At 51.5% G+C, this 26347-nt stretch overlaps 2 protein-coding genes and 2 long non-coding RNA genes across 21 annotated transcripts in view; 2 read left to right on the plus strand and 2 right to left on the minus strand.

Annotated features, from left to right (window-relative positions):
• The window catches only part of Pfkfb4 (6-phosphofructo-2-kinase/fructose-2,6-biphosphatase 4), a 43498-nt gene extending 36745 nt beyond the window's left edge, over nucleotides 1-6753 (plus strand). For 8 of the 11 annotated variants that reach the window (XR_015626927.1, XM_087563484.1, XM_087563483.1 and 5 more), the window contains 5 exon segments: nucleotides 104-208; nucleotides 2095-2224; nucleotides 2319-2381; nucleotides 3369-3433; nucleotides 5052-6753. Coding sequence is in view for 7 of the 11 variants with exons in the window: in XM_087563484.1 (XP_087419610.1) it covers nucleotides 104-208; nucleotides 2095-2224; nucleotides 2319-2381; nucleotides 3369-3433; nucleotides 5052-5111 (423 nt within the window). In the remaining 4 variants the exon portion in view is untranslated. 11 annotated transcript variants of the gene reach the window in all.
• A 1329-nt stretch (nucleotides 6754-8082) lies between these two features.
• LOC100911671 (uncharacterized) lies at nucleotides 8083-11173 on the minus strand. Its single transcript, XR_015628065.1, has 2 exons — nucleotides 10727-11173; nucleotides 8083-8507 (listed from the first exon to the last, which is right to left on the minus strand). It is a non-coding gene; the product is annotated as an uncharacterized LOC100911671 (long non-coding RNA).
• A 67-nt stretch (nucleotides 11174-11240) lies between these two features.
• Nucleotides 11241-26163, plus strand: Shisa5 (shisa family member 5). 7 transcript variants are annotated; one of them, NM_001395736.1, is given in 6 exon segments: nucleotides 11241-11415; nucleotides 13451-13607; nucleotides 20079-20165; nucleotides 24474-24589; nucleotides 24768-24980; nucleotides 25126-26163. In NM_001395736.1, coding segments are annotated over 6 exon segments (738 nt in total). In that variant the 5' UTR covers nucleotides 11241-11309; the 3' UTR covers nucleotides 25185-26163.
• Nucleotides 11319-19793, minus strand: LOC148004355 (uncharacterized). Of its 2 annotated transcripts, none has more exons than XR_015628067.1 (3): nucleotides 19639-19793; nucleotides 12267-12388; nucleotides 11319-11853 (listed from the first exon to the last, which is right to left on the minus strand). It is a non-coding gene; the product is annotated as an uncharacterized LOC148004355 (long non-coding RNA). The 2 variants fall into 2 exon arrangements; XR_015628066.1 differs by having other exon boundaries at nucleotides 11652-11853; nucleotides 12036-12388.
• Nucleotides 26164-26347: the final 184 nt, after the last annotated feature.

Genomic DNA, 26347 nt, shown 5'->3' on the forward strand with positions numbered 1-26347 from the left:
TTGGCCCAGGAAACGTTGGTCTCCTCTGTCTGCTCCTTCATCCCAAGGTTAGTCTTGTCAGCCTGGCATGGGCTCAGTAACGACTGCTGTGTCTTCTCCCTAGGGTGTCTGTGAGGAAATGACCTACGAAGAAATCCAGGACCACTACCCGCTGGAGTTTGCTCTGAGGGACCAGGACAAGTACCGGTACCGCTACCCGAAGGGCGAGGTAGGTGGGACTTGGGTCTTAATCCCAGCACCCACTGCCTACCTGGCAGTGTTGCTGTGGTCTGGGCCTGGCGGCTTGGCCCTGAGGCAGACAGCCTAGGCGTGGGTTCCCAGGGTCTCCCGGATGTTTGCTCTTCCTTGGGTCATAGGGGGACAGCGCTACGTATGGCACAGGGTCTAAGGGTGCAGATCTGGCAAGAGCAGATCCTGAGCTGAGTGTCCCTGGCTCTGTTAGGTCTGGCTTTCCTAGGACTTCGGAGTTAACTCATCGTCCCCTGGGGTGCTCAAGCCACCTCCTTCCTCAGGGAGTGGCCAGCCATTTCTCCGACTACTCTGTGTGGCCATAGGCTCAGGCCTCATGGCTAGGCCTGACTCCAAGGTGCTCTCCACTCTTGTCTTGGCCCCGGACTTTTATCCTTTCTTTGGATGTTCCCCTTTGTCATCAGGTGATTCTATCCTCCACGCAACTCCATGCGTCAGCCCCCACCTTGCTTCCAGATCCATGGAGACTTCTTCCCCAGAGAGATTTGGCAAAGCGATCTCATGTCACCTTCTCCCAGAGAGTTGCTGGTCAGAAAGTCGGGATCACCTTGGCTGAGGGATCTCCTCCTGCTTCAAGGAGGGGCCTTGGGATGTTGCCTAAATGTGCTGAGGAGACACATGGGTGAAGTCATGCAGCTCTGGGTGGTGTGGTAATTCTCACACTGTGCTCTGAGGCAGAGCTCAGGAGAGTGGTGAGGAGGAAAACAGCACAAGGCTGGGAGGTGGTGCAGTCAGTTGCTTGCCTCGAAAACAGGACTTAGGTTTGATCCCCAGAACCCTGGTTAAAAACAAAACAAGCGGGTTGGGGATTTAGCTCAGTGGTAGAGCGCTTGCCTAGCAAGTGCGCAAGACCCTGGGTTTGGTCCCCAGCTTCCAAAAAAAAAAAAAAGAAAAAAAAAAAAGAAAAAATTTAAAACAACAACAACAAAAAACAAAACAAAACAAAACAAGCACGCCCGCTGTGGCATTCATGCCTGTACTCCCAGTACTGAGGAGGAGGCAGGGGCAGCTTCTTCCTGGGAGCTTGTGGGCCAGTCAGCCTAGCCTACGCAGCTCTAAGCCAGTGAGAGACCTTCTCTCAAGAAATAAGGTGCACAGCACCTAAAAAAGGGCATCCAAGGTTGACCTCAAAGCCTCCACATGTACACACACACACACACACACACACACACACACAATCAAATCACTACCCTTCCACACATACATAAAAACAATAAAGAAAAACAGAGAAGACAGGGAATGATTATGGTGGCATTAATTATAAAAAGAATTAATCAGGAATACCGCAGAACAGCTAGAGGTCAGCACAGGCCAGGGTGTTGCTCCCCCGGGCCAGTCACTGGGTGGGGTGGAGCAGGCTCTTGGGGGGGGGGGTGGGGGTGGGGGTTTTTATTTTTGAAAGCCGGTTAACTGCAGGGAAATGGAACCGCCCACCCTCAGGCCTAATTCTCAGGTAAAAATGGAACTAGGGGTTGTCCCAGGGGACAGCAGGGGTCCAAGGTCCCCATCACTACCACAGTGGAGAAGGTAACCGGCAGGCAGACAAGCCTCACGGTTGTTCCTGAGGACCTCAGGGTCCTGACAGTTGTCATACTCTAGGAAGTCCCAGGGCCTTGGTCCCAGCATACCCACCTACCGCCCTCTCCAAGTGCTTCAGTGCTGTGGACTGGAGGAGGGTAGCACCTTTTCCGCCTCAGGATTCCTATTGTTGTGATGAACACCTTGACCACAACACTTCCTGGTTTGTGTGTCAGGTTGACATAAGGCTAGACAGAATAACACCTTTGATTCCATTCCTACCCTGGAGCCAGACCTGAAGGGCACCCTCCCTGCTTGCCTTTGTAGTCCTATGAAGACCTGGTGCAGCGGCTGGAGCCTGTCATCATGGAGCTGGAGAGGCAGGAGAACGTGCTAGTCATTTGCCACCAGGCTGTGATGCGTTGCCTCCTGGCCTACTTCCTTGACAAGGCAGCAGGTGAGGGGCCTTGTCCCGGGCAGCTGGGCTGTGCGTGACATGGGGACACCCAGGCATGTATGACATATTAGCCTTGTCCTTTCCTTGTCCACAGAAGAGCTGCCCTACCTCAAATGCCCCTTGCACACAGTCCTGAAGCTCACACCTGTGGCTTACGGTAAGGGAGCTTCCCGAGTGTCGACCTTGGCAGGCTGTATGGTTCTATGATGCCCCACAAATCCCTTCTTTCTGTCTGGGGACTCATCCTCCTCGAGTCCCTGTTACCCCTTGCCTTTTCCCCTTTCCTGTTTTTCTTCTTTCTTTGTCTTAGGTGGGATTTTGCTCAGGAACCCCCTGTCTCAGCTCAATCCCCAGGGCTGGAATTCTAATTGTACACCTGGTTTGTTTTTTTTTGTTTTTTTGGTTTTTTTTTTTTTTTTTTTTTTTTGGTTCTTTTTTTTTTTCCGGAGCTGGGGACCGAACCCAGGGCCTTGCGCTTCCTAGGTAAGCGCTCTACCACTGAGCTAAATCCCCAGCCCCTGGTTTGTTTTTTAGTGTGTAGAAAACTTGGTGTATTCACTTATGGTACCTTATGCTTATAATTAGGAGGCTGAGGTAGGAAGATTGTCAAGAGTTCGAGGCCAGCCTGAGCTACACAATGAGACCTTGTCTCCAGGTTCCTGGAACTACAGGAAGCCTCTTCTGTGATCTTTAATATCTCCTTAGCTTTAGAATATTCCGAGAGGGACGTTTACCTTCTTCTGTGCTTCTAACCGCAGATGCTCAGGCTTAGGTCACACAAAGTTTCAGGGGAGCTGGTGTTGTCCCTCTCTCCCCTCAGGCTGACTGGGCTGTCTTTGGCAGAATAGAGGTGTCACTGACTTTGGGGGCACCAAGAGTAAGGGATCCCATGTTGATCATTGACCTGTTGCTTCCCCAAGCACCCCTAGTCTCTGTGCAAACAGTGTGTGTTCCCTATGTGGCGCACGTGGCAGTCACATGGATATGCAGGAGTCTGACAAGGCTCCTGTGCCTCCTGCTGGTCCCTGCTGCTGTCTGGGAAGGAAGAAGGTAGAGCTGAACTCCAAGTCTCCTCCCCAGCGTAGTTTTGCTGTGGTTCTGGCTGCTGTCTGTGTGGGGACTGTGTGGCCTCTTCCTTTGACAGGTTGTAAAGTGGAGTCCATATTCCTGAATGTGGCAGCTGTGAACACACACCGAGACAGACCTCAGGTAGCACTGGGCTCCCTGCCGTGGTGGTGGGCATGTTCCCCTGGGGTGTGAGTTGGGTCAGGGACCAGGTTGGGGTGGGGTGAGTCACTTCCTGGGGCTGTTTTCTGTTTGGGCCTGTCTCCCGTCTCCTGTGGCCAGGGCGGGGCTGTGGCATGGTTTGGTGCTTCCCAAGGTCAGTCCTGGGGAGGGCCCTGGAGTTGGGCTGCCAGCAGAAGCACCCGGAGCCAGATGTGTTTGGCTCCCTGTTCTTGAAGCCTCACAGCTCCGAGGCAGCCCTGCCATGTTTCTGGACCAGAGCTGGTCCCAGGTGACGGGGAGGCTGGCTGCCCACCCATGGCAGGCGGTGATTCTCAACTCTGCCAGTGCAGGCTTCGTGAGCACCTTTTTAAACTGGGCACCTTTGAACTTTAAAAAGGACCGTGGTCCTGGCAGTGTGGCTGAGCTGGTAGGATGCTTGCCTGTCATACACACAGCCTTGGATTGGGTCCCCAGCAATGTATAGTGACACCTTTTTTTTTTTTTTTTTTTTTTTGGTTCTTTTTTTCGGAGCTGGGGACCGAACCCAGGGCCTTGCGCTTCCTAGGTAAGCGCTCTACCACTGAGCTAAATCCCCAGCCCCGACACCTTTTTATAATTCCAGCATACAGAGGCAAGAGGATCAGAAATTAAGGTTGTCCTCAGTTACATAATGAGTTTGAGGGCTACATGGACGTCATGAGACTCCTCTCAAAAACAAACAAACAAACAAACAAACAAACAAACAAACAAACAAAAAAAACCCACCTCAAAGTAAGGATTCTGTCTACTCCTTCAGTTCCTAGGGCTGGTCTATGAGCTCAGTGTCAGCCAAGAGAAGCATGTCTCTGTCCCTACAGGTCGGGCTCTGCCATACTGCACAGGGCTACAACCCCTGGCACATCCTGTAGGTGCTGGAGTTAAGGGAAGCCACAGAGGGATCAAAGGACAGGCTCATGGAGCTGAGGGAAATCTCAAACCCCCGTTTCTCTGGCCTAAGATACCCAAAGCTTAGCAGGCCAAAGCTGGAACTGAGCTGTATATATCTTTAGGGGGGTGAGAGAGATTCAGGGGGTTCATGGGCCCCTGCGGTTCAGTCCTGAGATGAGCTATATTACAGACTAGGTGTCTATAGGCTGCTAGAACCAGGAAGGAGGTGCACTCCAGGGCTCTCCCTGCCTTCTCCCCTTGCCCAGTTCATGGCCTCCAACGGGAGGTCCAGTGGCCTTGCTTTGGGTGGCACCTGGGCTGCTTGCAGTGGAGCAGGGAGTGGACAGCACCCTCGTCCCACCCTTGCCCTGTCATCTGAGCACCCATCAAGTGGTGCTTGATGGTGGCTTCCTGTTTAGGGCAGGTTAGGGGCTTTCTGCTGTAGCTACCGACCGAGGTGAGTCTGTGTGTCTCTGTGGCCACAGTGATCAGGGCAGCAGAAGTGAGGTGTCCCATCTGTCCCTCTGCGGGGTGAACATTCTTTTTTTTTTTGGTTCTTTTTTTCGGAGCTGGGGACCGAACCCAGGGCCTTGCGCTTCCTAGGCAAGCGCTCTACCACTGAGCTAAATCCCCAGCCCCGGGGTGAACATTCTTTCTCTTTATTGTTGTGCAGAATGTAGACATATCCAGGCCTTCAGAGGAAGCCCTTGTCACAGTTCCTGCTCACCAATGACCCATGGCAGGCCCTGACCTCTGCGGAGGGGTCACTCCAGGCCACTTCTTCCTGTTTGCTGTATGAACGGTCACCATGCAGGAACACTCATGGGTGGCTGGTAACACTCAGAACCCTCAGCCTAACCCACCTGCCTCCTTGGTGACAACCAGTGACGGGGTTGAGTGTGGCTGCTGACCTGCTGCTGAGAATCTCTGGGCTACGTGCTCTGCTGCTGGCCCCTTTGCTACAGCTCTCAAGCAGTCCGCCCCCCGGGCTGGCTGCTTTGTGACATTTGCAACATTAAATGAGACACTGAGACAAAATGTGTCACCTGGATGTCCCCACTGTGGCCCAGCTGCCTGAAATGGGCCAGGCAACCCTCGGAAGAGCTCTACCACCCTCTCTGAGGCCACTCTTGGAGGCAGAGGCTAGATCTTCATGGGGCCTTAAATGGAGCTGCCCCAGGTGACGTGGAAAGCCCTTCCTTCTCCTCCTGGAACGGAAGATGGAGCTTCTACCCACATCTCCACATCTGCGGGTGCTCTGGAGAGTAAGTGTGGAAAACACCATTTGTGACGCCATTCCTAACGTCTACCACGTTATACACTGGAAATCGCTGCGACCCAGGCTGCCTTGTCTAAATTCTCTCCTGGGGGATCCTGCAAAGACAGGGCAGCTTTAGGAAGTACCTTCCTGGTGCACACACCAAAGTGCTTGTGGAAACTGGTCTCCCCCATCCAACTGTGGCTGTCACTGTCTGCACAGAACTGCACACTGGTGACAGGGACATGCCTTTGTCAGAAATGGCTCAGAACTGGCGGTCCTGTCAAACTGTTCTCCTGTTTGTCCACCTCCTCAGTGGGACTGAGGAGAGGACAAAGCAAAGAGGCAGCCCAGGCCATGCCCTGGCCCTACCCTAGTTTTGATTCAAATACAAATTAAACCCTCTGTGCAAACAGCCACATGAAGCCCGGTGCTTCTCATGCCCTGAGTTCCTGTGGGTCCCAGTAGCAGATTCAGGGTCTAAGTTTCAGGTGACCAGCAGGGTGTTAGGCAGGCTGTGGAGAAGGGCAAGACACTTCCTATAGCGGTAACTGGTTCCTCTAGTGTCCACAGAGCAACCGTGGGGAAGCCTCACCCTGCGTCCAAGAACCTTTCCAAGCCCAAATCTGGCAGAATAGTCCACCTTTTTCAGCCCTGCCAGCCCTGAACTGTAGCTTGCAGATGCCACCTGCCCCTGAAAAGTCAGTGCCATTATTCCAAACTGCTGTCATTGTGGGCCTGGGGCGGGACTCCTGTGCTCAACTCATCAGACCTCTAAGCCCTAGCCTGAAGCTGGAGGTCCATAGCACTGCCTTGAGTTCTCAGATCCCTGATGTGAATAATGGCTGGATGCAGCTTGAGGCAAAGACCACCAAAGTCTTTTTCCTCTGTGCCCAGGGAAGGCAGGAAATGCTGGACCCAGAGCCTAGGGTTGGGGCAGAAGGATGTCAGTGGAACAACCCCGCCCTCCAGCCCCTGAAGCAGCGGCTGCAAGGCAGCCACATAGGGAGGAGCTGCCGACATTTCCTGCTTTCCCAGGAATGTATGATACTATGGTTTCCAGTCGTGCATTGCACCGTGTCCAGCATTCTTTGCAATAAATACCTTAAAAAGAAAACAGTAATCTGAGGTGGTATTTCGTAACTAGTTCTGGTGGCACGGTCTCTCTGCCAGCTCTGTTGACACCTGATAGTGTAGGCTTCTCATAGGTGTGTGTGTGTGTGTGTGTGTGTGTGTGTGTGTGTGTGTTGGAATCCGCAGTCAGCTTCTGCCCGGGTGCCCGTTGAGATGTGTGGTGGCACCCATCTGCTATCTCAGCATTCTGGAGGCAGAGGCAGGAGAATCTTAGTATTCTGTTGCTGTGAGGAGACACCATGGCCTCATTTAGCTGGAGCTGGCTTACTGTTTCCCAGGTTTAGTCCGTTCTCATCATGACAGGAACATGGTGGCACACAGGCAGACACAGGGCTGGAGAAGGAACAGAGATCTACATCTGGATCCATAGGCAAGCGGAAGAGAAAGAAACCCCAAAACTCCACCCTCAGTGACACACTTCCCTCAGTAAAGCCACACCCCCTAATCCCTCTCAAGTAGTGCCATTCCCTCATGACACAGCATTCAAAGCTATGAGCCTATGGGGCCATTCTTATTCTAACTCCACAAACTTGTCTATCCTTCTTGATCGCTCTCAGTTTTTAAAATTTAATTATTTTTATTTTACGTATGGGCATTTGGCTGTCTATATATCTATTCACCATGCGCATGCCTGTGCCCAGGGGGGTTAGGAGAAGGCACTGGATTCTCTGGAACTAGAGTTACAGCTGGTTGTGAGCTGCCGTGTGGGGTGATGGGAAATGCACCCAGGTCCTCTGGAAGAGCAGTCAGGGCTCTTAACCACTGAGCCATCTCTCTCCACCCCAGAATCTCTTAAGCAAGCCTGGCCTTTTGAGTCTTTCATCTCAATGTGGAGGGCTAAGGGCTCTTGTGAGATTTCATTTTTTCTTTGTTTACACATACATGTCCACCTCAAGTTTAATTTGCACTAAATTTCAGCTAAATCGCTGGCCCCTAATTCCCATCCTCCAGCTTCCACACCCAGATGTCCCCATGAACACAGGAAATGGCCACCCTTTAGCTCTGCCTTCAAAATAGGTGCAAAACAAAGTGCTTGCCTAGAGGCCTGGGGTTGAAACCTGACACCACAAACACACAAATGGCTGTGGTAGTTGCCCACATTTGATCATCTTCTCCCTTGGATTATAGAGTCAGGCCTCACAGGAGTGTCCTGGCTTTCACTGTACCTCACTGAAGTCTGTGAGTTGCAGCCAGAGGAGTTACCACTTGAAGATAATTGGGCTGGAAAATAATTGGGCTCAGACAGCTAGAAAGGCGGTTCCTCAGAGAGCACCCTTAAGTAAAGGGAAGGGCTTGAGTGTAGAGAAGTAACTCATCTTTAACATTATATTTATGGGATGCAGGGGGCCACAGGTGTCATGGTGTTCATGCTGATGGGATGCAGGGGGCCACAGGTGTCATGATGTTCATGTGGATGGGATGCAGGGGGCCACAGATGTCCTGATGTTCATGGGATGGGATGCAGGGGGCCACAGGTGTCATGGTGTTCGTGTGGACCACTTGCTGATGCTTCTTGGCTCTGCCACGTGGGTCCTGGGCATGGAGCAGGGGGCCAGGCTGGGTCTGGCTGCCTGTGTCTTCGCCCACTGGCCCTCAACAGTCCTGTGAGCTTGTGAAAACAGGATTTTCTCCTTGTCCTGGGAGGGCTGGACAAAGGAACTTCCTGCTGTTTTCCTCAAAGGGTCTTGTCCACAGAGACATTTGTAGCCCAGGGCGGAGTTCGCTGCTGATTAACCACTAGGATTCAAATTCCAAGGAAGAGCAAATGTAATATTTTCTCTTTCCTCAAAATTAGTGTTAATCTGGGACAAAGGAGGTGGGGTCCAAAGATCAAAGAAAAGGGGGCTCTAGTCCTGAGACCGCCATGCCTACTGATATCTGACTAGCTAGCCAACCCTGCCCTCCTCTCACACTGATGCATCTGAGGGTACAGATCACTGGCTGGCAGCGCCTGCGGTAAAAGTTCTTGCTCTAGGCACAACGGATGTTGAGGAAGGAGTCTCTGACTGACCACCATCCAAAATGGATGAAAAGAGCGCAGGTGCTGGGTGAGAAAAACAAGGCCCCCGGGCTAGCTCTGCTCGGGCTTGCCTCCCTGCCCAGGCCTGGGCTGCACCCACACCCAGCCATGCCCATCCTATCTGGCTTCTGAGAGTCACAGTTGTAAGGGTCTGAAAATCACTGAAGGAAAGCCTCAGACTCAGTATGCAAAGACAAAGAGCTTTTATTCTGCAGAGGCAACCATTCTTTGGAATGGTGACCCCAGACAAAGGCACACAGGCCTTCTTAAGGAGAATGGGGCAAGTCTTTAGAGGGATTAGGTAATCTACAATTTCATTGGTGGGTGCTGGAGGCTCACAGTGGTCTGCATTCCCATGTCACGAACGGTTAACCATACGATGAGATGGGGCTGCCCGGCGCAGATGGCCCATCCTGAGATAAGATATTTCCCCATTTCTGTGGTTATCCCCAGGCTGTTCTTTGGGAGCGAGTTTTATGTCTGTCCCTGTTGTCAGTGTCTTAGGGCCTAGTTCCTGGAACTCACTAAGGTCTATTCCTGCAGCTGGTGCCTTATGGCCTTTCTTTTGAAATCTGGCCTGGTCCTTAAATGGAGACAGACGGTAAGGTCTATGCTGTCCTTTCATGATGGCTGAAGAGAATTTTTGTATTTGTGTGTATGAGTGGTCCCCTCCCTTCAGGTATGTGTGCCTGGTGACCACAGAGGTCAGAAGAGAGCATGGGATCACCAGGCACTGGAGCTAGAGATGGTTGTGAGCCAACACATGGGCGCTGGGAATGGATTCAGCCCCTCCGCAAGAGGTGCTTTTATGTGCTGATCCGCCTCTCCCCAGGGCAATCAATCACCCTAATGGAGCCGGGGATGCTACTCAGCCATGAAAGCCAAGCGAAGCCAAAGTTTATTCAAAGAGGACAACTATATTATCGTTTAAAAGCGAAGCCTGGCTGGCCAGGGTGGCACACACCTTTCGGGGAGGTAGAAGCAGTCGGACCTGTGTGAAGTTGAGGCAGATCTGTGTAGTGAGACCCTTGTCAAAGGCAAAACAAAAACTCCTTCTGTGTCTGGAGGAGGAGGAGGAGGAAGAGAAGGAAAAATGTCATCCTCTTGGTGTTAAACCAGTGAGGAAGGCAGAGTAGAGCTTTAGAGGAAGCCCAAAGTATTAGCAAAAAACAAAGTTATGTTCTGACAAGCATTCAGAAGGGCAGAAAAGGGGGGAAAGAGAAAAGGAGACTCCACAGAACCTCATGGCAGCTTGTAGGAACTGTGCTGGGGGGCCAGGAATTCTGGGAAGGAAAAATATAGTATCTCATTAAAGGATCCGATTATTCCACTGATCCTTTAGCACAGCTTAAAATGAGCCTGTCTTCCTAGGAGTGGCCCTGTCTTGCTGACAGGGTAATCCTTTGGCCTGACCACTAAATTAATTCTTTTACATATGATAGTTTAAAGATTTCATCCTCTTGACCAGAAGGAACCAGTTTGTTTTGTTTCCTTTCCCGGCTCCCTATAATCCTACAGGCTGAATGGCTGCTGGCTCCCTTCCAGGCCATCTCTTGTTTTGTTTTTTGGAGCTGGGGACCGAACCCAGGGCCTTGTGCTTGCTAGGCAAGCACTCTACCACTGAGCTAAATCCCCAACTCCCCCCCCCCCCCCCACGCCATCTCTTCAGGGCCTGATCTTTGTCTACAACAATGCCCCAGTCTCAGATGAGGAATGTGTGAAGGTACAGCGCAGAGCACACACTGACCAGCGGGCATTTCTTGGGATCAGTCGGGAAAAGAAAATACTAGGTGTGCCAGATGCTGGGCACAGGAACACCGTACCTCCCTTTCCTGGCCTTGTTAGGAACTTTGTCCCACACTGAGGGTAAGGGGCAGCCTGTTAGAATTCCGTCGGGAGGTGGCCTGTGTATACCCTGGGAGCTGTTAGTTCTTACCTCAGGATAGATCGGACCCCTGAGCCAGGGTGAGCAGCTGCCTGGAGGTGGTCTTGATCACTGAGGGGCGACATTCCTCAGACTGAGGTCCTGGAAATCTGCTAATAGGAACTTGAATTTGTTGAGCAATCTACATGGTCCTCCCGGTAAATCTGTGTGGGGATCCAATGAGCCAGCAAGAAAATCGCAGCTTCCCTGAGGGCAAAGTTGGAGCCGTGTACCAGCTGTACACAGCTGGTGCTCAAGTGTTAGGATCAACGTTGCCACGGAGATCTTTTCCGAGCAGCTAAGTCAGCCGCAAGAGGGTCTCCCCTTTTACGCAAAAGTAGCCCGTATGCAGAGAGCAACTTGGGGGCACCACCCCCTCCTCCTGCATCTGGCAAACCTGTCTCAAACTTTCTCGGACGGGTGCGGGAGTCTCCCAAGGCCAGGCTGGGAGGGGTGGCCGCTTCCCTTCCCTCCCACCTCCTCCCCTCTCGGGCGGGGGTTCCGGAAACCGACCGGGGCGGGGCAAGGAGGCTAGAGCCGCGCTGGTCGCGGAGGTTGTGGCTGCACCGTGGTCCTGGGCTTGGTCCTGGGCTTGATGCGTCTGTTTGTCCGTCCGTCCGTCCGTCCCGCCATGGCTGCGCCGGCGCCCTCTCCGTGGACCCTTTCGCTGCTGCTGTTGTTGCTACTGCCGTCTCCGGGTGGTAAGCCTGGGAGGAGGGGGCGGTGTGTGCTCCCCAGGGACCAGGTCGGGTCAGACACTTCCCCTAGCTGTCTCCGGAAGGAGCCAGACAGTACCAGTCTTTGAGTTCTACGACTTGACCCCCTGATAACCTAGGGGCGTCTGCGAACCCCACCACTGACTTCATCTTGTCACCTCTTCCCTCACGAACTGATACTACCCACCTTTGTTGTGTTCTTCACGGTGTGTAGGCCCTACCTGTTCCAGGGGCTGGAGCAGGATTCCCGCCTGGGGTTAGCTTTAGGCTCCCAGGCAGCCTGGCCCCTCCAGCAGAGGTTATCCCTCTCAACTTGTTTCCTGGCTGGGAGCCCCGGATCTGCTGCCTCTACAACTCTGTGTTCCTGGAGAAGCTGGGCCCTCAGGCTGGCTTGGGAAGGAGACACCTCTTTCCCTCTTCAGCCTAGAAGGATGACTCACTTGAGCTTGGAGGGGCAGGGTGGGGGACTGTTCGGGTGTGCATTGGAACCGTCCCCTGCCTGGCTATGGGAAGTTGATTCTGTTGCGATGGGTGGCTTCCTGGAGGAAAGGGGCTGTTTCCTGAGGCCTGACAAGAATTTGGATATGAGAGGGGAGTCAGCTAACCCCGGATCAAGGCTCCAGGAGGCTCTCCAGACTAGAGGGTTGAGTCCTGTGTCTGGAGGGTGTCCGCCCGAAAGACCCACTAGTGTGGGCATAGGAAGATGTCTTTAATCTCAACACTCCAGAGGCAGAGGCGGGAAGATCTCTGTGAGCTTGAGGCCAGTTTGGCCTAGATTGTGAGTTTCCAGGCAAGCTAGTGAGACCTTGCCCTACAAAGAAAGCAAGAAGTCTCACTGGTGTGGGCTCTTCAGCCTCAGAATTGATCGCAGCCTGGTTCACTCTCAGGTGGTGAGCTGGCAGAACTGGGCCTGCAGTGGTCAGATATACCCATTTCGTGGTTTGCCCAGAGCAAGGTTCTGTCAAAAACAACAACAAAAACGTAGCAGTCTTTACCTCCAAGTTAACTTTTCTCAGCCTGTCATATAGTGCCTCTTCCCCTGGGCCTCATCTGCCAGCCCCAAGGTGCACGCTATACTGACTGATCTGGCTGGGCATTCTGACCAGGGTTCATGTGCTGACCAGGACGGCTTCCACAGTCCACAGTCCATGTAAGGGACCATCCACAGATGTAGTCCGATGGGGGTTTTTCACGGGGGGAGTTCTCCTGGGTGTGGGCTTCAGGTTTGCTAGTGTGGCCTAAGGACACGGACACGATGTATGGCGTCTTCCCAGAGTGTTGTAAAGCTTGTTGGTACCCCGGGCTCTTCTCCCAATGTGACCTTGTTTATTGGGATTTGCGTGCTGGCGCTTGGACTGAGAGCCTGTGTGAGAGGATCTCACACAGTGCCACATTCTCTAGTACCACCCCATGCCCAGCCTAGGGATAAGTGCTTTACAGAGACTTCCGTGGTAAGCGTCATTGTGACTTGGTTAGCGTTCGGCCCATTGGTAAGGCTGACGGTCAGGCCTCTCTCTCTGCATTTGTGTCTGACAGGTGAGGCTGCTATGAAGGTAGTGAGGATTAAATATTGGACAGACCGATGGGTGTGTGTTCAGCTGTACACCTCCTGGCCTTGGCAGCTTCCTGGAGGTGGCTAGGAATAAGGCGTCTCGGGTGAGGGACAGGCAAGAGAGGTGAGGCAGAAAGGGTGATTGCTGAGGGCCTTTGCAGTGGACACTGTGCCTTGGGGTCTTGATTTAAAAATAGGGGATCCTGAGAGCAGCAAATAGCCTACTCAGGTTTACACTTAGACAAGTCAGTCCTCTGCCAGGAAGCCAACAGACTGCCAAGGGGTGCAGGACACCTTGCTATGGCCCAGAGGACAGGGCAAAGGCTTGGTAGGAGGGTGGTCCACTGAGGTGGCCTAAAGTGTGCTTGTGCCTGGTGGCTGCACAGGGGACATCTCTACCATTGCCTGGGGTGTGGATGAGACCTGACCTATGGGACGGAGGAGAACAAGCTTGTCTCTGTCCTTCAGCCCATGGCGAGCTGTGCAGGCCCTTCGGTGAAGACAATTCGATCCCAGAGTCCTGTCCTGACTTCTGTTGTGGCTCCTGTTCCAGCCAATACTGCTGCTCTGACGTGCTGAAGAAAATCCAGTGGAATGAGGAAATGTGCCCTGAGCCAGAGTCCAGGTAGGTGTGTGCAGAGGAGGGAGAGGGGGAGGAACCCCAGTCCATTCCTGGAGAGTGCCTGGCCCCTCTGGCCTCTCAAGATAGTGGGCTGTGCAGGCTGGAGCGATGGCTCAGTGGTTAAGAACACTGACTGCTCTTCCAGAGGTCCTGAGTTCAATTCCCAGCAACCACATGGTGGCTCACAGCCATCTGTAATGGGATCCGATGCCCTCTATGGTGTGTCTGAAGACAGTGACAGTGCTGTGCATTGAGCTAGAATAGGGACTCCTATTCTGTCCCGGTCCCCCTCACCACCCAAGGGCTCTGTTTTGCTCAGTGGCCTCAGCCGCTTAGGCTTTGGGGGTGTGCTTGAACCCACAGGTACTCGGGGCGGGCACCAGGTTATGAGGGAACCCCACATTGTGTATATGCTGTGGCTCTGTGTATGCTACACAAGGTGCAGGGTGTGGATGCGTGCCCAGAGAGAGCTCGGCTGTGTTCTCCCAGGAGAGCTTATGCGTTTATATTTCATCTTCCAATAGACTGTGGTCATTGGTGAGGACCAAGCAGTGTCTCTCGGCGTCAGGCTATGTTTTCCTTTGTGCTTGGCCGCAGTTTGAGAGGTCTAGTGGTCCCACTTAGCTCAAGCTCAGACCACACCGTCTGTGTCTGCTTCAGTGTCTCATGGCCAGTCTGCTCCCTTCCCATCCCATGGGCACCCCGGTCTACTGTGTTTAAGGTATACACTTGCGTCTGTATTCTTTAAAAGGCTGCATTGTTTTATGGGTACATTTTTGGGGTGTCCCAGCGAGTACCTCTACTGTTTGACCTCTCATAAGGCAGCTGTCATAGCTATGTCATTCTCGGAGTCCAGAGATGTTGACACATAGCTGCGGCAGTGGCTTCTCGGTGCCCCTTCCTCCTGCATTGCATGAGTCTGTAAGAAGTTCCCACTGATGCCGCAGAGTCAGTGAGAATAATTGTTGGTTGTCTGACCCACACACACTCCATACACACCTAGCGAGGGTCTAACTGTAGCTCTGGCTGGCCTCGGATTCGCAGAGAACTGCCTGCCTCCGCTCCACGAGTGCTGGCATTAAAGGTGTGCGTCACCATGCTTGGCTTATAGATACTGTTTTTAAATTTTTCATTATGTTAATCTTATTACTAAAAAAACCGTGTTGGGGGGCTGGAGAGATGGCTCAGTGGTTAAGAGCACCCGACTGCTCTTCCAGAGGTTCTGAGTTCAAATCCCAGCAACCACATGGTGGCTCACAACCATCTGTAAAGAGATCCGATGCCCTCTTCTGGTGTATCTGAAGACAGCTACAGTGTACTTATATATAATAAATGAATAAATCTTTATTTAAAAAAAAGTGTTGGGGGTTGGGGATTTAGCTCAGTGGTAGAGCGCTTGCTAGGCCCTGGGTTCGGTCCCCAGCTCCGAAAAAAAGAAAAAAAAACAAAAACAAAACAAAACAAAAAAACCCGTGTTGTTATTGTTGTTATTGTTGTTGTTGTTCTTTAAAGATTGGTTTCTGTGTAGCTCTGGCTGTAGACTAGGTGGCCTCGAACTCAGAGATCTGCCTTTCTCTGCCTACTAAGTGCTGGGATTAAAGGTGAGGTCCACCACTGCCCAGCTTAAAAACTTATTTTAAGATAGGATCTCACGTCCCCAGCTCCAAAAAAAAAAAAAAAAAGATAGGGTCTCACGTAGCCCAGGCTAGTTTGAACACAGTATATACATGCAGGGACTTCCGATGTTTTTGCCTCCCAAGTGCTAGAATTGCAGGTGTGCGACACTGCACCCGGTTTTATGCAGGGCTGAGGATTGAACCCATGGCCTTGCGCATGCTAGGCAGGAACTCTACTCACTGAACTGTCCTTTAGGACATTTAAGAGATTACTTATTTTTAAGTTATGTGTACGGGTGTTTTACCTGCATGTGTTTCTGTACATTGTATACAGACAGTGCCCTCAAAAGCCAGAATCCCCTGGAACTCCAGTTAAAGACATTTGTGGGCCGCCATGTGAATGCTGGGATTGCAACCTAGGTCCTCTGGAAGAGGCGCCAGTGCTCTCAACTGCTGACCCATCTTTCCAGCTCTCTTTTCTTTTCTTTTTTTTTTTTTCGGAGCTGGGGACCGAACCCAGGGCCTTGCACTTGCTAGGCAAGCGCTCTACCACTGAGCTAAATCCCCAACCCCCAGCTCTCTTTTCACTTCCTTCTTTTATTCTTTTTTTTTGATACAGGATCTTCTTGGGTTGCCCAGGATGGTCTCAAACAACCTTCCTATCTGTAAATACTAAATAGTTGGAACTGTGAGGCATGCATCAGCCCCAGCTTAGGTGTTTATTGCATTTAGATGTGGTAGGTCACTTAGGATGTAGCTAGGAGCATTCCCAGCCAGAAAGCCCCAGATTTAACAAGGCAAACGAGAGAGAGAGAGAGAGAGAGAGAGAGAGAGAGAGAGAGAGAGAGAGAGAGAGAAAACGCGCATGAGTGCACACATGCATATAGCTCAAGTATATGTAGAGACTGGAGGATGGCCTCAGATGTTGCCCCGTAGGCACTGTCACTATATTTTATTTATTTAAGATTTGTTTATTGGGGCTGGAGAGATGGCTCAGCAGTTAAGAGCACTGACTGCTCTTCCAGGGGTTCTGAGTTCAATTCCCACCATGGTGGCTCACAACCATCTGTAATGGGATCCAATGCCCTCTTCTGACCTGCAGACAAACATCCAGGCAGACCACTGTATGCATAATAAATAAATAAATAAATAAATAAATAAATCTTTTTAAAATGTTATTTATTTTTATTTTGTGTGCATGTATGTATTTGCCTGCCTGTATGTAAGTATGTATGTATGTGCACCATATACCTACTATAATCAAAATGTCCCCTGGAACTGGAGTTAAACAGTTCTGAGCCACCATGTGGGGCCTGGGAACCAAAGTTGGGTTTTGTATAAGAACAGCAAAGCGCTCTTCACCACTGAGCCATCTCTCCAGTTCCTGCATTTGTTTACTTTGATTTTTTTTTTTTTTTTTTTTTTTTTTTTGATGCAGAGTCTCGCTATGTAGTCCTGGCTGTCCTGGAACTCTCTATGTAGGCCAGATTGACCTCAAACTGCCTCCCTGCCTCTGCCTCCCAAATGCTGGGATTGAAGATGTGCACTGACACATCCAGGCCACCAGGGGACGATAAGGCTCCACAATGATCTCTAACTCGGAAAAAGCAAGGCAGAGCCAAGTCTTCAGCGACTGAGCATCACCTTCCCACGGGTGCAGTCCAACCTGGAGGGATGGCCATGCAGCTTCCATAGATTGTCCTTGAGGTCCTTTCTTGGTCTTGGACAGTGGTGCACGATGGCATAGCACCACGGTTGGGTCCTGTGGGAGCTGAGTCCTGTAGCATCCCTCAGATCCTTGTCTCTGCTCCTTCAGTTCTAACTGGTAGCACTTCTGGGCTAACCTGGTGTACGGCCGTTCTAATCTCCCTATCATCTGGCTTTTGGGATGCAGTCTTATTGTCTGCAACATAACTAGGCTGAGAACTCTCCTTGTCTTTGGGGGTTTGCTTTTTTGGGGGGTTTTGTTTTGTTTTGTGCTAGGGATCAAACCTCCATTCCCTTCCTCCCTTTTCCAAATCTTGCCGTTCTGATTTCTTCCCTTTGATTCTCCTCTCTCTTGTACTTCTCATGCACAATCAAGGAAGCCAGGGCTTCCCATGTTTGCTTAGAAATCTCTTCAGTGTCTTTCTAGGGTACTTCAGGTTTCAGAGTTGCTCTGTCTTTGGTCTCTAAGTTCTTCCCGGTAATTTCACTGTTTAGTTTTTTATTATGTTTGGTGTGTGTGGATGTAAACATGTTGTACCTTCTATGTGGGTGGCCGATGTTGACTTTCACAAGTCAGTTTTCTCCCAGCGTGTAGGTTCTGAGACCAAACTCAGGGCCTCAGGCTTGTCAGCAAGCACCTTTACCCTCTGAGCCATGTCATTGCCCCAACCATAGCTTCTGTCAGTCCCTGTGTTTATTCTTTAAACACTTTCAGAGTTACATTATTTTTTTAAAAATATTTATGATACACTGTAGCTGTCTTCAGACACACCAGAAGAGGGCATCAGATCTCATTACAGATGGTTATGAGCCACCATGTGGTTGCTGGGATTTGAACTCAGGACCTCTGGAAGAGCAGCCAGTGCTCTTAACCACTGAGCCGTCTCTCCAACCTGAGTTACATTATTTTTATGTGCACGGGCACACAAATGCCTGGTACACTGTCGACATCAGAGGACAACTGTCAGGAGCTAGCTCTCTCCCTCCTCTCTGGTACTGAACCTCTGTGCATGGTAGTGCACACCTTTAATCCCAGAACGCAGGAGGATGCAAAGGCAGCTGGATCTCTGTGAGTTCAAGGCTAACTTGGGCCTATATAGCAAGTTTCAGGACGGTCAGAGCTATATAACAGGGAGACCCCATCTCAAACAAAAAAATAGGGTCTGGGGTATCCCTCTCTTTGTACCCTTCCCGCTCTTTGGAGGGTTTTTTGTTTTTGTTTTTTTTTAACTTAGTAAATTTTCGTTTGCTCTGCTTTAAGGAGAGGAAGTGGGGCTGGAGAGATACTCAGTAATTAGCACTGACTCTTCTTCCAGAGGACTGGGGTTCAGTTCCCAGTACTCACATGGCAGCTCAACTCTCTATAGTTCAGTCCTGTGGGATCCATGGCAGCTCAACTCTCTATAGTTCAGTCCTGTGGAATTCAAGGCCCCTTCTGACCTCTGCAAGCACCACATGCACTATTATGTAGTCCAGAATGGCCTTGAACTCAAAGTCATCCTCAGGCCTCAGTGTAGGCATGCACTGCTGTGCCTGGCTTTTCTTGAGTTATTGTTGTGTTTTGTTTGTGGGCTTTTTGTTTTATTTTTGTGTTTTGAAACAGGGTCTGTTGTGTGGGGTTTTTGCTACCCCGCCTTAACTCTGGGAACGGACCACACTACCCCAGCCCCCACCTGGCTTCCCTTGAATCCCCGGATAAAAGATACAGACACACAGTTGTTCAAGTTCAACTTGCCTTATGACACAATCGCTGGGCGCTACTATCTCCAGCCTGGGAAAGCCTGCCTTACCAATATTCTGATCTCTGCACCTCCCACCTGCCCACCTGCCTGTAGGAGCGGCCTGTGTGGCCACGCCATTTTGAGATCTCACATGGCTGGTCAACTTTTCTTTATCAGAAGCACAGCGAACTCTGTCTCCCCGCTCCTAGCATCTATCCATTTCTCCAGGGACCCGGAAGTCCTGCCTATTCCTTCTGCCCAGCAGTTGGCCCATGGCTTTACTGACAGATTAAGAACAAACTGGGGAACAGGACCTTAGCATCAGACCCACCCCTACAAGGATCTTCTATAGTTTAGTTGAGGCTGGCTTTGAACTTGCTAAGTAGGCAAGAATAACCTTGAATTCCGATTTTCCTACCTCTGTTTTCTGGAATTCTAGGAATGTATTACTGCACCTAACCCCCCCCCCCCCCATATAGGGATACATTCTGTAGCCTAAAAGAAGCTTGAGTTCTAGATGGTCCTCTGCCTCCGTCTCCTGGGCGCTGGGATTCTGAGGTACCACAGCCAACTGCATCTTGCTTAATTTTTGTCTTTCTTGATAAATTCTAATAATGATTTTTTTCCCTTCTAAGAACTAGTTAAGCTGGGGTTGGGGATTTGGCTCAGTGGTAGAGCGCTTGCCTAGCAAGTGCAAGGCCCTGGGTTCGGTCCCCAGCTCCGAAAAAAAAAAAAAAAAAGAACTAGTTAAGCTGGTCCTGACTATTGTCTGTTTTATTTGGGATGGGGTCTCCTGCAACCCAGACTTGCCCTAACTCCCAATCCCCCTGCCTCTACTTCCTGAGGGCTGGGATTGTGGGTGTCATGGCTCTTGTTTTGGTAAACTTTGACCTAATAGTATTTTATTCTGTTCTATATAACCACAAGGTGCCTCTATCTTTCTCTTCTCTTCCTCCCTTCCCTCCCCTCCCTCCTCAGAAAGCATCTTACCCAGCAGTCCAGGTTGCCTCCGATCTTGTGATCCTTCTGCCAGTCTCCAGTGCTGAAATGACAGGCATTTGACAGACTTCTTCAACTTAGACTGTTGTTTTCTGAAGAGTTGCTGCCTTTTTTCTCCCCCCTGTATTTCTTTTCTTTCTTTCTTTTTTTTTTTTTTACTTTGTGGCAGCGTAGCCCTCGCTCTGTTTCCACCCTCATCCTGTTATGCTCAAGAGCAGGTACTTTCCAGATCTCAGAGGTTGAGGTCTGTTGTTTCTTGGCCTCATATATGCTGTGTCCTATAGATTGGCTTTAGTGTGCCCAAGAAGTGTATGTGGTACCACAGCTTGGGATCCCAGTGTGCATACTGTCTCGTGTGCCTCTAGGCAGTGTGTTGTGGGGCGCAGGTGGGAACTGAGTGTGTCCCTCATAAGCTTTCTCTTTTCTGTTAGCAGATTTTCCGCCCACCCGGAGACACCAGAACAGCTGGGTTCAGCGCTGAAGTATCAGTCCAGTCTTGACAGTGACAACATGCCAGGGTAATTAAAGCCTGTGGGCTGGGTCTGTTTACCTGGCAGAAGTAGCAAGGGCTCAGGTGGGCTTGGGGGTAGCCTCTGTGTACTAAGATGACGCAGAGTCATTGGGATGGTGTCCCATTGTAGTAGTGACGGTGTTTGCCCACTAGGACTTTTGACCCTCCAGGGAGCCAGGTTTCCTCTGTATGACGGAGAGAGAGAAGATGGGGTGGTGGTAGTAACTGGTTGGGGACTGGTAGTTGAAGGTCCAGGGGTTTGGTCCATATTGACCTGGAGGATGGGGTGGGTGGTAGGTACCTGACGGGTAGAGGTAACTGGAGAGGAAGTGACACTTGGTAGAGGCTGCCGTGCTATGAAGAGATGGTGGCAATGGGGTGGTGACAGTCAGATGGTTGATGGCTGTGGCAGAGTGATGGCTATGCTAATGGGGAAGAGAGTGTGAGGCGGTGCTGTGGTCACGGGTGGAAGGCTGTGGTGATGTTGAGACAAGGTGCTGAGACGACAGAAGTGCCTCAGTCACCATGTGAAGGTTTGTGGGTCTCGTTCACGGCGCTGGCGGATGGCTCTGCCTTAGGATCGGGATGACCCCTTCATGAAGGGGGGATGCAGTTGCCAGTCTTCCTGCCCACACTCACAGAGGCCCCACGCTCTCGTAGCCCTAAACTTTTTGGCCAGGCTCCTGCTCAGCTTTTCTTCCTTTTCTCCCTCCCTCCCTTCCTTCCTGAGACAAAGTCTTTTGTGGCCCAGGCCAGCCTTGAGCTAGATATGTTGCAGAGGAAGACCACAAGACTCTCACCCTATAATAATAAATTCAAGGGACTAGAGAAAGTTAACCAGCTTTAAATATGTGGTACTGCCGGGCAGGGCCCCGGCATAGAGAAAAGACCAAGACTCATATGGCTGCCAGCTGGGGAGAGGGGCCTAGTGCCACAGGTGTTCTATGACTGTTTTCACCCCGAGGACTTAGCACGTGGGCTGGAGAGCTGGCTCGGCCCCGACTACTCTTCCAGAGGTCCTAAGTTCAAATCCAAGCAACCACATGGTTGTTTCGAAACAGGCTCTTGCTCTGTAGCCCAGACTAGCTGGGATGTTCTTTGGGCTGGCTCAGAATTTGTTGTCCTCTTGCCTCTGCTTCCTGATTGCTGGAATTACAGACGTGAGCCCCCATGTTACCTTCCTACACTGGCGTCTTGTTTCCATCCACGGCCACAGAGCAAGCTGCAGAGGAAAGGAACACATGCAGGCAGTCATTGGGCATGACCGTGACTTCCTGACCAGAGATGTTGGGAGGGTAGAGTGGAGGTGGGTTGATGATGTTCAGACTGTGACTTCCTGACCAGAGGTATTGGGAGGGTAGAGTGGAGGCATTGGTGGTGTTCAGCAGCTGCCTGCCAGTAAGGAACAAAGGAGAGAATGGACGGACAAACAGATCCGGCCCTGCACGGAGATGCCAGGTAGACACAGCCATCATGGGGATTGGGGTACAGGGGCCTGCCTCGAAGGTTTGTGTGAACATATGGAGGATGCACAAGAGCATTTGAGGAACAGTGGCAGGGAGAGCCAAGATGAAGGTTGGGGTTGAGGGCAAGCAGGAAGCGTTGGACTGCACTGAAGTGGAGTGGCACAGCATACCCAGCCACCAACCCCAGCAAATCCAAGGGTGAATCGGAAGTGTGAGGTGCGTGTGGACTGCTCCGTGGAGACCACTCAGGGGCCTGACAGTGTGTGGAAAGGCTGCTTTGGTCGTGGGTGGAGACAGCTGGAAGTAGAGGGGAGGGGCAGCATGTTAGGAGGAAGAACGGGTTTCTGGGATTATCTTTTTCTCCTATTTTTCAGAGCCTCAGAATTGTGCACGGAGGAGGCGGTTGAGGGGCAGGGCTGTCCATGACTGCTTCTCTTGGGAACGTTCTTAAAGAGACACGCCACTGGACATCTGTGTGCAGCCTCTTCCGCTGAGGGCACTGTTGTCCACAGAGTGGATTTCATTGTAGGGGTCCAGTCCCTGCCGCTTGACAGTGGCTTGGGACCTCAGAGAAGGCCCCACAGAAAAGATGCCAGGGCCTGAGGTCTGCAGCAGCTCTGCCTTCTACATCCCACCATTGACCTTTCTCTTTGGTCCTTACCCTCTGAGTCACAGGTCAGAACAGGAAGGGTACAGCACATCTGCCAAGCCCCAGGTGTCACACCGTGCACAGGATACGTCTTCCCTCGGTGCACTTAACTTTGGTTTTTGGTTTTTTTTTTTTTTTCGGTTTTTGTTGTTTTGGAGACAGGATCCCACTGTATAGCCCTGGCTGGCCTGGAACTCAAATGTAGATGAGGCTAGCCTCAAATTCAGAGATCCTTCACCTGTCTCTGCTAGACTTTAATTCTGTCATAGCATTAGCCAAGGAGTCTGGTGGTTTTGTGGTTAAGAAATGTGTCGCCTTGAACTGGCGCTTTGAGCTGAGGTCTCAGAGAAGAACAGGTATTAGGTAGGAGTGAGGGTTGTGGGGAAGAGGGTCACCCCAGGCAGGAAGATCTGGGTGTGCAGAAACCTGAGGCAGAACACAGCCGGGTGCCTGGTGATCTGTCTAGACTTAAAGAGGGAGAAGTGAGTCCTTGGGCCCCCTGGGTTTGTGGGTCCTGCAATGAGTGTCTAATTTTTTTTGTTGGGTTTTTGGGGGACAGGTTTTCTCAGTATAGTCCAGGCTTGCCTGGAATTCACTATGTTGATCAGACTGGATCAGAACTCTTAATCCTCTTGCCTCAACAGCCTCCTGGTTTCAGGCATTACCTGTGTGGTAGCACACCCCACTAGACTTTTAATTTAAGATTGAACTTGGCTTTTTAAATTTTTTAAAATTTTTTTATAAGTTTTACTCTCTGGTTAGGCAAACCCTAGATTTTAGTTGTTAACTATACTTATTCTGCACCACAGAAAGGTAGGCACACACTCTGTCACTAGTGACTATCAAACGGCTGTCTGTGGTTCCAGGGGCTGGGAGAGCCTCCAGCACTCGAAACAACCCTGGGAAATGTGATCAGACCTGCCAGGGTTCTGTGCTGGCTTGGAAGCAGAGGAGGAACCATGGTTGTCAACTGCTATGTGTCAGCCAGAACCCAGGGTCTTGGCCTGCCCTAGGCAGGTTCTGAGGGCTGGACCAGGTGAGCAGAGTAGATTAGAGGCTGGGGCTGGCCTGTGTTTAGAGGCCTGGGAACATGGCTGGGAAAGTGTCACCCCTGGGGCCTCTCAGTGCCTGCCTGGTGTTTGAGTCACACTGTGTCTTTAAGAGGGCTGTGAGTCTGTTCTTCCTGCTACTGACGTCAGGAATGGGGAAGACTTGGGAGAAGATTCGATTTCCTTTTCTCTGAAAAGGGAGGAGTTTGAAACTGAGTGGCCCCCCTTCCCCCGATGAAAAGAGGGGAAGTCCTGGGCTGCAGGAGCCCCTTGAGTGAAGGCGGAGGCTAACATGGGGTGAGCGGGCACGTTCTAGAGAGAGAGGAAGAGAGATCCTGAACCTTCTACTGCATGCGGGCCGGACCGTGTGAATGTGTTTTGTCCTTTCCTGCCCCTGACTGTTGGGGAGACACCTATGGTCTCCTGGTTTTGTCTTGGTGACAAAACCAAGCTTCAGCTCCTTTTGGAAGTCTGTCCTTTGGCCAAGAGGCCCTGCTAAAGCTTTGGTGCTTTAGCAGCAAGCCTCATGGCAGGGAGGGGTGGCATTTGCCTCCCCACTCTCTGCTCTCAGAGGGACAGATGCCCTGGAGTTAACTTCATTAGGTTTTGAATGCGATGCCTTTTATTGGAATGCAGCACCGAGGGCCCTGGGACCACGGGAAGATAGTTGAGAGCTCAGTCTGGTTTTGGCAGTAATCCCGGTGAACTTCCAGCCCACACTGTGTGCTGTCAAAGAGCAGACCCTCTATTCTGTGGATGCCTCCCAGTTAGCCTCCCTGGGATGGGGCCGTGCTTGTTAACCGAGGGGCAGCCTGGGATGTCACGAAGCCTGCTTGAGCTGCAATTCAGCACGTGGTAGCCTGTCTGGACTCAGATCCCATCTTGCCTGGCTTGTGGCCTGGCCTGACAACCATTCGGTTGGTTGCTTGGTAGCGAGAGCCAGGTGTATGGGTAGTGGGTACAGGGAGCCAGCCTGGGAGGGGGGCGGCGTCACACAAATTCACAAAGGGCAGCCCTGTTGCACACATGAGGACTCTGAGACCGAAAACAGATTCATACCAAACAACGGGGGCATTTCTTAAGAGCCTCTTGCCAAAAGGGGTCCTAGGGAAGAGTGAAAGGTGGTGGTGACGACGACGGCTCTTCGGCAGGTTCGGAGCGACCGTGGCCATCGGCCTGACCGTCTTCGTGGTGTTTATCGCTACCATCATTGTGTGCTTTACCTGCTCCTGCTGCTGTCTATATAAGATGTGCTGCCGCCCACGACGTAAGCTTACCCTTACCCACCGGCTCCACCGGTGTCCCTTCCTGTGCCAGCATGCAGATCCCAGAGCGGGAAAGGGTTGATGACCAGCATCCTGTTTTGACTAAGCGGGAGGGGCAGACCTGGCTTCTTCTGGCCTAGGGAGCTCTAAGGTTTTGACTAATCCGGATTCTCCTTGCAGCTGTCGTGTCCAACACCACAACTACTACCGTGGTTCACACCGCTTACCCTCAGCCTCAACCTGTGGCCCCCAGCTATCCTGGACCAACATACCAGGGCTACCATCCCATGCCCCCCCAGCCAGGAATGCCAGCAGCACCCTACCCAACGCAGTACCCTCCACCCTACCTGGCCCAGCCCACAGGGCCACCAGCCTATCATGAGACGTTGGCTGGTGAGTACCACTGTGGATTCGGTTAACCCTGCACCATCCCCCAACTCATGCCTCTGCTCCTAGGGTCCTTTCCTCCTAGCTTGCCTGCCCGCTTGCCCTGCAGCCCAATGTCCCCACAGCTAACCTGTGTCCTCTCTCCTTTCAGGAGCCAGCCAGCCTCCATACAACCCGGCCTACATGGATCCCCCAAAGGCAGTTCCCTGAGCCTGCCCCCAGCCTCTTTGGCTAACATTTGATTATGTCATGTGTGTGTGAGTGCTATGCAGAGTTCTTTACTGCTGTCTGTGGTGCGTGTGCCTTGTCTAGACATGTGGCTTCCTCTGCTGATGACCAGGTAGGCACAAATCTTACCAGTGCTGGTTGGGACCAATCTGTTTTCTTCCTCACTTGAAATTGTAATTTCTGAAATTTCAAGTAAATTAAAAACAATAGGGTAGGAGGTATTTCCCGCTTCACCCCAAGGTGACCAGCCATAGCCTGCCACACATAGGAGAGCAAGCTTTTTGTGGGTCCATGTCCTGCTTTGGGGAGTAGCCAGCTAGCTGCTGCTATGGGTTTATTCCCAGGGCTTGGCTGCATTTAGCTGGACAGAGAACAAGGGGCCTCAGTGGCAGTGGGTCAGTGACTGATGTCAGAGCACACTAGGCAGAGAGCCCCGTCCGTCTCCATCAGCTGTCTGTCTGGACGGTCCCACTGTCTTTCCTGGGACTATGTAGAGGGCCACATGTATTCACTATTCAGGCTCCAGTGGCTTCCAGGCCAGGGGCCTCTGTCTACTACACACTCTGGTTTCTCCCTACAGTGTCTTTTTACGATTAGCCAAACATATTGCCTGTTTTTTGTATCCAGATGTGTGATAATTGGTGAGGTTGAAATCCTTGGTTCCTGGAGAACAGGAAACCTGACCTCTGACAGTCCGTTTCCCTTGACACCAGCTTCATAGAATACCTGACTCCTGTACTACAGTCCAGTTTGTTCCAGTAGCAGGGACACCAGGGCCAGGGGTTATCTGGACCAAGGGTGGGGGTGGAGAGCCTGGATGGTAGCTCTGGACCAGATGTGAATGCCTCCATATTCCCTGTTGGTTCCTGTTTCACTGGCTGTTTTAGTTTTGTGTTAATTGGTGTTTCTGAGCATTCAAACTCCGCACCCTCGTTTATAATAAATGAATATTTGGACCACTTCCCCTTTCTTTATAGCCTGGGCGGCTGGCCTTGGCTGTCTACCAAAAACTCTTTCTGTCTACCTCCTGAACTTGCTTCTTCCCTGTGTTAATTAGCCTAGCAGGTTCTCCTGCTAAGAGAGCAGGAGAAAGAGGTGTACCTCAGCCCTAGGGCCTGACTGTGGCCAAAGGCCCAGGCTGAGAA

This window comes from Rattus norvegicus, chromosome 8 (assembly GCF_021556685.1).
Source record: "Rattus norvegicus strain SHRSP/BbbUtx chromosome 8, alternate assembly SHRSP_T2T, whole genome shotgun sequence".
Taxonomy (NCBI): Eukaryota; Metazoa; Chordata; class Mammalia; order Rodentia; family Muridae; genus Rattus; species Rattus norvegicus.

Excerpts from the sequence above, each read along its gene's own strand:
- Shisa5 (XM_087561446.1), top strand. Across the intron at positions 20,166-24,473 it reads GACAGTGACAACATGCCAGG|GTTCGGAGCGACCGTGGCCA; the intron begins GTAATTAAAGCC and ends GCTCTTCGGCAG. Across the intron at positions 24,590-24,767 it reads GATGTGCTGCCGCCCACGAC|CTGTCGTGTCCAACACCACA; the intron begins GTAAGCTTACCC and ends TTCTCCTTGCAG.